We start from the raw sequence: 9,388 nt of genomic DNA, 5'->3' as shown, positions 1-9,388 counted from the left end.
GTGCTCTGTGGAGCGGCAACAAAGTAACAACAAAGACAACACCCGGAATGATGCTTCGGCAGACCTGCCCTCGCTTTTGAGGTCAGTTGTGAGAAAAATGCCTACTGTCCAGACAACTGTGTTTTTTTTAAGCACCCCTGCATTACACAAACACACACATACGGTATATAGCCGCACATATAGGCTATATCAGTGATCATAATAATGATGATAAGAGAAAATGCATTGTTCACTAAAACTGCACGTTGGCATCCCAGACTGAAACAAAATATTTGCTTACAGTGAGAGCTGCTCTACTAAGTGAACTATACCTTTCTTGCGTTACTAATGTTATTGTGTATCGAGTGTTTCAGAGTCGGCCGGCTGTAAACCAGCTGACCCCGACTGACTTTTTTTTTTTGCGGTCACATCAGCACGGCTGCATCTTCGGTCGCGGCTGCTGTGGTATTTGCCCATATTGCCCTATGGCCAGTCTGTCCCTGCCACTGGTTGTTTGTGTTGTCTGTCAAAACATGGATGAATGAAACCTATATCCACACATCTTGTAGCCTAGTTCTATCGAGGGAAAGTTATTTCAGGATATCCTGTTTTATCGCCCAGCCCGAAAGTGGCATAGGCTATTGCCCGTTCATTCATGAGAAATCATCCAGCTACACTCTCAGTCAAACAAGGTGGGGAATGAACACTACTGTACAGTAGTTGGCTCATTTTAAAAACACACCGGCAGCATCGCCCACTGAGTTAATTAACTGCTGTGTGCTGTGTGGAAAACCACGCTGTGGTGCGTAATCGCGGTGCAGATGGGTGTGTTTGGAGCTGACTAGAGGATCGATAAAAGAGAGTGAGACGTATAGCTGCCGTCGTTACATTTTTCTCATTGAAAAACTATACTGTATTATTATTATATTGCATTCCCCATTCGTGTTCAGTGCTCCGTGCTGCTGTCTTATAGGGGCGATCTGCTGCTCACAGATGCCACCTGGCGGTTGTTTGGGCACATTGCAGCTTCTGGTGAAAACACAATTACTGCTCCACAAAAAATCCGCGTGAGCCTCCCGTGACTCACGCGTGAATCTCGCGTGAAACCGTCCAAATGAAACTAGTACCCACTGTAGATGTTCCCTGGTACAAAAAAAATACAATAAATAAAAACAAAAGCATGTTATAAAATAGCAGCAGTCAGTTTACAGTACAATAGATAATAATACAGATTCAGACAGTACAAAAGTGCAACCGTGTCATGATAAAGTGCTTACAATCATCAAAGTGCTTAGAAGGTCCTGGGAGTAATCTAGTTGAGCTGTGTTACAATGATAGGTCTAAGGATATATTTTAATCACTTGCACTGCTATGAATAACTAAAGGTTATATAATAATGTGAGTGATAATACTATTGAATATATATGTCTACACATACACATATATACACACACACACACACATGCATATATATATATATACATACATACACACATACATACATATACAGGTAATACTCAGAAAATTAGAATATCGTGAAAAAGTTCATTCACTTCCCCATGATTGCGAACTGTACTGAACCAGACAGAGAGCTTTTAAAGGATCATAGGGCAGGATTAATGAGAACGGCCAGTGACGCGACGGCCGCTGCGCGTAACTACAGCAACCAGCGAAGCCACCGCCACGGGAGCGCGCACAGACTCTTCACTGTTTACTTTACTCTTTACAGTCTTTCCTATCTGGGGAGGGAGGGGGGGTATTTTATTGTAGGTTCTCTCTCTCTCTCTCACACACACACACACACACACACACACACACACACACACACACACACAGACAGACAGACAGACAGACAGACAGACAGACAGACACACACACACACACACGCACACACACACACACACCTGCCTCTTCACTGTGCTGCAGCAGGGGGCTGCTGTCTGTTCCTCTGAGCTCCTCTGCATGGATCTGTATGGGCTCCTACTCCTACAGGCCGGTACTGAGAATTAACGCGCCGGGTCCGGGTGTCGGGCCGCATCTGTCAGGGTCCGCGGTCCCATGAAAACCAATCAACACCGGACATATTCATGATTTCATTAAAAAAAAAAAAAAAAACGGACGCGTCGCGGACACGCCGGCCAGGACGTGAAAAGTGGACGTGTCCGGGCAAAAGAGGACGTTTGTCCACCTGCCTGATAACGTTATTAAAGTTATAACGTCGGCTTTTAACCACTAGCTGCGGCTAATGGCTAATAATAAGACAGTAGTGAAGAGGGAGAGGGTGTGTAAGTTAGTGACCTGCTGCTGCTGTGTGCGTGTGTGAAGGGAGGGGGAGAGAGAGTGGCGGGGGGGGGGGGCTTTTAACAGGGCTTTCAGTTGTGCTGGGTCGTTTGCTGGCAGTAACAGTAGGCCTAATTTGGATCCACCCTGGTTCAGAGCGATTGATATAAGAGGGAGTGTCGCCACTCTGTTACTGTATCAATGGCTCTGCCGCGGTTGCCCTCTTCATGTCTCCGTTCCATTGATCCATTGGAAGGCAGTCGTGGACGCGCTGACGTCAGGTCCGCCGACCAACGCGCGAAATTCACCCCCTGAATTGCAGCGCATTTTGCAGCACAGACCCCGTTCAGGGCAATCGAGAGATACGCGGATGGGCTCGTTCTTTTTGGTTTTGAACGCTTCCTCACCCATTATTATTTAAAAAACGTAAAACGCATGGGTATTTTCCGGTATTTTCTCACAAATCCTGCCCTATGATCCTTTAAAGGCTCAGGAACCCTTTGCAGGTGTTTTGGATTAATTGGCTGACGAGGCTGTGACAATTTGAGCTACAACATTGAACTTTTTCACAATATTCTAATTTTTTGATTGGGGTTTTCATAAGCTGTAAGCCATAATAATCAAAATTCTAACAAATAAAAGCTTGAAATATCTTGCAATGCCTGTTATGAGTCTAAATAATATATTCATTTCACCTTTTAAGTTGAATTACTTAAATGAATGAACTTTTTCACGATATTCTAATTTTCTGAGTATTACCTGTATATATGTATATATATATATATATATATATATATATATATATATATATATATATATATATATATATATATATACATACACACATATACATAATCGACCTATAACTAGTGATGGCATTATTCATATTGCTATTTTGTCTATGTTAGTTATTATAATAATAGTAATAAATGTGTAGAAGAAACACACATTTCAGGACCACTGACTTGAATAATCGGGTCAGACAAATGTAAACACACAAGGCTGAACATCACTGGACATGTCTGTTGGGATTATACAAAAAAGTAAAGTAAGGTAGAGCTGTCAAGATGTATGAAGTATACTGTAGGCTATCACTCATTTTCAATCTACAGGTGCATTAGAATATCATGGAAGAGTTTATTAAGGCCTATGTCACTAATTCAATTCAAAAAGTGAAACTAACTAACACATTATATACTGTATATGAAGACCTGAAATTCAGTATTCCCAAAAATGTAAATACTACAAAGGACCTTTTTTTTTTTTTTTTTTTTTTTATAAAGCATTTTTTTTAAATATAGAAATGTTGTCCATCTATATGCACTCAATACTTGGTTGGGGCTGTTTGATTTGAACTACTGGAAATGGACTTTTCCATGATATTATAATGTATTCAAATGCACATGTATTATGTTAATGGTGAGTGTCACCGCTCTAAGATCTTTTTTGGTCCTGACCCGTTGGCATCCCTGTTAAAAAGCTATTCATTGAACTGTTTCGCTTATAAATGCCTCCTCATTGACCTCATATCACGTTATTATTTAAAATTATTTGTGTGCTACTAAAATTATTTGTGTGCTACTAGATTTTTCAACTTAGTAGCACACGTGCTACCTGGGAAAATGCTAAGCGTCAAGCCCTGACGCCAACATTTTTTTTCGTGTCTTGCCTCACTCCCGAGTCCATGACCAGCAGATAGACACCATCCTTTCACCCGTAATTAACTTAGCTCAAACGCTGGAAGTGTAGGTAGTGTTAGCCTGCCTCCTACCCAAGCCGAAATCTTTATCGACATTTCAAACATGTTTAGGAGAGAAAGTAGCCGTTTAGATCAGCAGTGTGTCATTAATTTGTCTAAATACCAGCTGTTTACAATTTTGTTCGGGCGAATTCGGCGCTACTCAAGCTAGCCGTTGTGACCAACGCACTTCCGGTTACTTTCACAAAATAAAACACCCGTTGCCCTTTACATACAGAAAACCATGACGATAAAATTTGTGCTTTTACATTGAAATAGGAAGCTAACCTACCCTCGATGTAGCTAGCTTGAACCAAAATAAAGCGTCTTTGCTTGAACCCTCCGTTTTGACCGATCTGGTCTCGTTACCGGCATTTGACCACTCAAGATGCCTTACCGGAGAGTTTTGTCAGCTCTGAGACGAAGATCGGCCCGCCGGTTTCCATTTAGAGTTGCTGAAGAGTTTCTCTGATGACTTTAGGTGGAGGCAGGCTAACACTACTTATACACTTCCAGTGTTTGAGCTAAGCTAATTACGGGCGATACGGCTCTATCTCCCTTGTTACTGCACGCACGGTCGAAAGGATGGTGTCTATCTGCTGGTCATGGACTCGGGAGTGAGGCAAGACATAGCCTAAAAAAAAAGAAATGTTGGCATATCCCTTTAAAATCACCTGCAGTTGATCGACCTGTGAAACTGTTTGTTTAGTTTGATCAAACTTTATTGACAGTACGACAGACGAGATGCTGCTGATCAGCTTTGGATCAGAAGGTTTTTATTGATAAACATTAACAGTAAAAAAAAAAAGTCATTCGATCCTTATCGATACATTTCATTCACAATAATCAATCACTAACACTCGTCACTGCTCAGCTGAGTGAGGAGGAGGAGGATGGATGAAGGTGAACACCTGGACACAGGTAACCTGAGGGTCGTCACACTGAGTCTGTAGAGAGGAGACGACACACAACACCTGCAACACAGGTAGATCGTCAGCAGCACATCAGGACAGGTGAGTGTTTACCCTGTAACGCTGCATTATGTAATACATTTTCACGTGATTATGTAATAACGCCAGATTTTGTAATGAAAATCTTGAACTCAATATGTAATAAACTTTGCCGCATTTTGTAATAAGTTGTTACATTTTGCATCAGTTATTACAAATTGCGGGTGTTGCACTAGGAATAAATTATAATAATTTGGTGCATTATGTAATAAACCACCAACACCTGCCAATGTGTGGCACGAGTAGCCTATATGAATATCTATGGACTGGACCACGGACTCCCAATGAATTAATTAATGAGTGTTGCTCTATGGTGCAAATGTTTGGGTTTTTTTTCTAATTAAAGTAAGCGGAATGTTTGTGTTAATATAAGTCTTAAATAGTTATATCTTCGGACAGCAATCACTTATACTATAGAGTGTTTGGTCTGAAATACGGGTCTGTCAGTCACTCTGCTCTGCTGTAAGCCGAGGAGAAAACTTTCCTTGTATCCTACAACCTTTATCCAATGAGGAGAGAGAACGGCATAAAGGGGCGGTCCTCTCTGTGTGTGCAGCCAAGGGATGCACGTGAATGTGGTGACTTAGGGACGAGGGCGGGGACTGCTAACTCCATCGGCTGACAGGAAGTTAGCCAAAACCACCGGATCGCTTACTGCTGCTACATCCATTTTGGTGGTTTATTACATAATGCACCAAATTATTACATTTTCTTCATGAATTAAGTGCAACACCTGCAATTTTTAATAACTGATGCAAAATGTAACAACTTATTACAAAATGCGGCAAAGTTTATTACATATTGCGTTGAAGATTTTTATTACAAAATGCGGTGTTGTTACATAATGACGTGAAAATTGATGACATTATTACATAATGCGGCGTTACATACCCGCTCACAGGTGAGTGTTTACCTGCTCACAGGTCCTGCAGGTCAGTTTGAGCTGGTCTGAACCGGATTCAACAGGAGCTGCAGAAACAACAGGACAGTGACGTCATCACCATTTCACCTGCTGCTCACCTGAACTCAGGTAGATACAGAGTTGAGCTGTCGTCTCTGCTGAGTGTGACACTCACAGAAATACTCAAGTCAAAGTCACAGTTGCTCACCTGAGATGAACTGGTGCAGGTGATCGTCGCTGTTGTTGTTATGGAAACAGGGTTTGTTTATTTCCTGTTTCCTGATGTGTTCAGTCTAAAAACAGAATTTAATCATGAACCACATCAAACAATGAACCGAATTAAAGGGATATGCCTCACTCTCGAGTCCATGACCAGCAGATAGACACCATCCTTTCGACTGTGCGTGCAGTAACAAGGGAGATAGAGCCGTATCGCCCGTAATTAGCTTAGCTCAAACACTGGAAGTGTATGGGTAGTGTTAGCCTGCCTCCTATCCGAGCCGAAATCAGCAGTCAGAAGCTGATTTCATTTTAGCTCTAAACTCTGTAAATATATCACTTTATCAACATTTCAAACATGTTTAGGTGAGGTGAAGTAGCCGTTTAGATCAGCAGTGTGTCGTTAATTTGTCTAAATACCAGCTGTTTACAATTTTGTTCGGGCAAATTCGGCGCTACTCAAGCTAGCCGTTGTGACCAACGCACTTCCGGTTACTTTCACAAAATAAAACACCCGTTGCCCTTTACATACAGAAAACCATGACGATAGAATTTGTGCTTTTACTTTGAAATAGGAAGCTAACCTACCCTCGATGTAGCTAGCTTGAACCAAAATAAAGCGTCTTTGCTTGAACCCTCCGTTTTGACCAATCTGGTCCCGTTACCGGCATTTGACCGCTCAAGATGCCTTACCGGAGAGTTTTGTCAGAGCTGAGACGAAGATCGGCCCGCCAGTTTCCGTTTAGAGTTGCTGAAGAGTTTCTCTGATGATTTTAGGTAGGAGGCAGGCTAACACTACCCATACACTTCCAGTGTTTGAGCTAAGCTAATTACGGGCGATACGGCTCTATCTCCCTTGTTACAGCACGCACAGTAGAAAGGATGGTGTCTATCTGCTGGTCATGGACTCGGGAGTGAGGCAAGACACGAAAAAAAAAGGTTGGCGTATCCCTTCAAAGATCAAATGGACGAGTGGTTTCACCTGTCCCACCTGAGTGTCACCTGTCCACCGGCTCAGACTGGGGTAGAGACGAGGACTCGACTCGCCGTCCTCCGTCCTCTGGATGTCTTCGTATGGAGGAGCACTGGGACACCTAAGGGCAGACGAAGGTGTTTCAACTACTACCAACTACTACCGGTCTTTGTACCTAACCGTCTTCTGGGGGCGATGGACACTGCAGGGACAGGTGCTTAGCTCCGCCCCCTGATAGCTGTGTCCTGCTGAGATGTCTAACGTCCTGTCCTTTCCTCCTCTCCTCTCTCCTCCTTTCCTCTCCTCTCCTCTCCTCCGACCTCTCCTTTCCTTTCCTCTCCTCTCTCCTTCTCTCCTCTTCTATCCTTTTCTCATCTCCCCTCCTCTTCTCTCCTCCTCTCCCCTCCTCTCCTTTGCTCTTCTCCCCTCTTCTCTTCTCCTCTCCTCTCCTCTCCTCTCCTCTCCTCTCCTCTCCTCTCCTCTCCTCTCCTCTCCTCTCTTCTCCTCTCCTCTCCTCTCCTCCTCCCCCCTCTCCTCTCCTCTTGTTTCTCCCCTTTTCCTCCTCAGGTTGAACATCAGTCACAGTGATCATACCTGGAACAAACACAGGGCGTCTGCAGACAGTACGGCTGAGCCACCGGCTCCACGTGCCACAGGTCGTCGTCCTCCTCCTCCTCCTCCTCCTCCTCCTCCTCCTCCCCCTGTCTCCCAACCGGTCTGAAGATAATAACGTTCGACGGCTTGATCACGGTGCTCCCCTGGTTTTCTTCTTCTGCCTCTTCGTCACTCCATCCCCCCTCTCCCTCCTCACCCGTCTCCCACCCACTGCCCCGCCCCCCCCTCCCCCTCCCCTCCTGTGGTGGTGGAGGTGGGCGGGGCTTCGGTGCAGGTGACATGGGTTTAGTTTTGCTTCTCTGCAGAGCTGCTTCCACCCAGAGCCTGGACCGAGCGGAGGTAAGGGAGGGGGAGGAGGGGGAGGTCCTCTGCCCCCGCAGGAGGGGGGAGCAGGGCAGGGAGCAGGGGAGGCTCCTCCCCCTCGCTCCCTGGTGAAGGGAGGAGTGGGGGAGGTAGAAGTCGTCCATTGTCTTTGGGAAAGGTCGGAGAGTCGAGGCTCCGCCCACTGGAGGCGGGAGGCTGATGATGTCAGAGGTGTCTGCCTGTTCCCTGGCAACAGACACACAAACAAATAAACAATCAATCTCATGAACAAACAAACTAATAATCAATCAATTGTGATCGATCAATCGATCGATCACACATGAACGAAGGTGTATCAGGCTTCAGCCTCTAACAGCATTAATGGTTTGATTACATCATCACCTGACATCCAATGGCAGCGAGTCCTGCTGCTGTGGGGTCGCCATGGTGACATCGTGACATCGCTGTGAGGCCAAAGGTCGTATCGGCAGATTCTCAGCTTCCTGTTGCCGGGTAACAGAAAGGCACAGTAGCTACTTCTGTTAGTACTACTGTAGTCTCGCTGGCCAGACTCTCCTCCAGAGAGGAAGGGTCTGGCTGCTCCGCCTATGATTCTGCGATCAGAGAATAAAACGCTCCGGCCGTTTGGAATTCTTTCAACCAGGCACAATCGTTGTGATCGGCGCCGTAGCAACGGTGCGCTTGCAAAATATTGCCAGTTTGAAACTGGATTTCAGTCCGCGGTGTAACGACGGTCGGCAACCGTTGACGGATATTTCTTCTTCTGTTCAGCTCAAGACACGGATGTAGATCCATGGTTCGGTTCCTGTTGTTGTTTGTTGATGTTTCCCTTTACCGGGCGGACTGGGAAAGCTGCAGAACGGAGCGGGACTTCCGCCGGGTGGCTCATTCCGACTAATCAGAGGCTAATCGCAGCAACGTACTTCTGTCAGGCCAGACCAAGGGGTCAGTTGTGGGTCTGAGAAGTGAACTCACTTCCGCGTTCAAAAAACTGCAATCCCCACGGCTGCCTCTGGGGGCTGGTGTCAGAAATCAGCATTCTCCATAGAGAGCCTAAGCAGAAGCAGGAAGTAACGTCGCCATGGGACCTCAACTCTGAAAAACTATCCATGCAAGTGAACGGGACTGAAAGTTTTATTTCGTGATCCGATTGAATTGTGGCATGAGAAAAAAATATGACCTCTACCTGTTTAAAACATTGCGTTTCATCCGGAAAAAAAAGCAGTTTATCGTAAAACGGCAACAGAAGAATGTATTTTGTGTGACGATGCACTACGGACTACAGATCTGGTGTCCCACAAAAAATACGTCACCAACTGACACGAGAAAGGGCGGCATTTGGTGTGTGA

The 9,388-nt window shown here is 45.0% G+C and overlaps 1 protein-coding gene across 1 annotated transcript; it reads right to left on the bottom strand.

Moving 5' to 3' along the window:
• Positions 1-4,860: 4,860 nt before the first annotated feature.
• On the bottom strand, positions 4,861-8,464 carry LOC146979296 (uncharacterized). The gene is made up of 7 exons (XM_085788898.1): positions 8,421-8,464; positions 8,046-8,264; positions 7,695-7,817; positions 7,119-7,221; positions 6,117-6,201; positions 5,921-5,976; positions 4,861-4,923 (listed from the first exon to the last, which is right to left on the bottom strand). Exons 1-7 carry the CDS (start codon positions 8,462-8,464, stop codon positions 4,861-4,863), a joined length of 693 nt encoding a protein of 230 aa, XP_085645024.1.
• Between the last annotated feature and the right edge of the window lie 924 nt (positions 8,465-9,388).

This window comes from Trachurus japonicus, chromosome 10 (genome assembly GCF_045865225.1).
Source record: "Trachurus japonicus isolate A0001 chromosome 10, Traja_1.0".
Classification (NCBI taxonomy): domain Eukaryota; kingdom Metazoa; phylum Chordata; class Actinopteri; order Carangiformes; family Carangidae; genus Trachurus; species Trachurus japonicus.
The sequence above is the reverse complement of the archived record's forward strand: the minus strand, read 5'-3'. Positions and strand labels throughout refer to the sequence as shown.

Coding starts and splice junctions, on each gene's coding strand:
- LOC146979296 (XM_085788898.1), bottom strand. CDS start 8,464: ATGGCGACCCCACAGCAGCAGGACTCGCTGCCATTGGATGTCAG. Junction 7,818..8,045: donor CCCTCCCTTACCTCCGCTCG/GTCCAGGCTCTG, acceptor TATTATCTTCAG/ACCGGTTGGGAGACAGGGGG. Junction 6,202..7,118: donor GGTGGACAGGTGACACTCAG/GTGGGACAGGTG, acceptor TTCTGTTTTTAG/ACTGAACACATCAGGAAACA.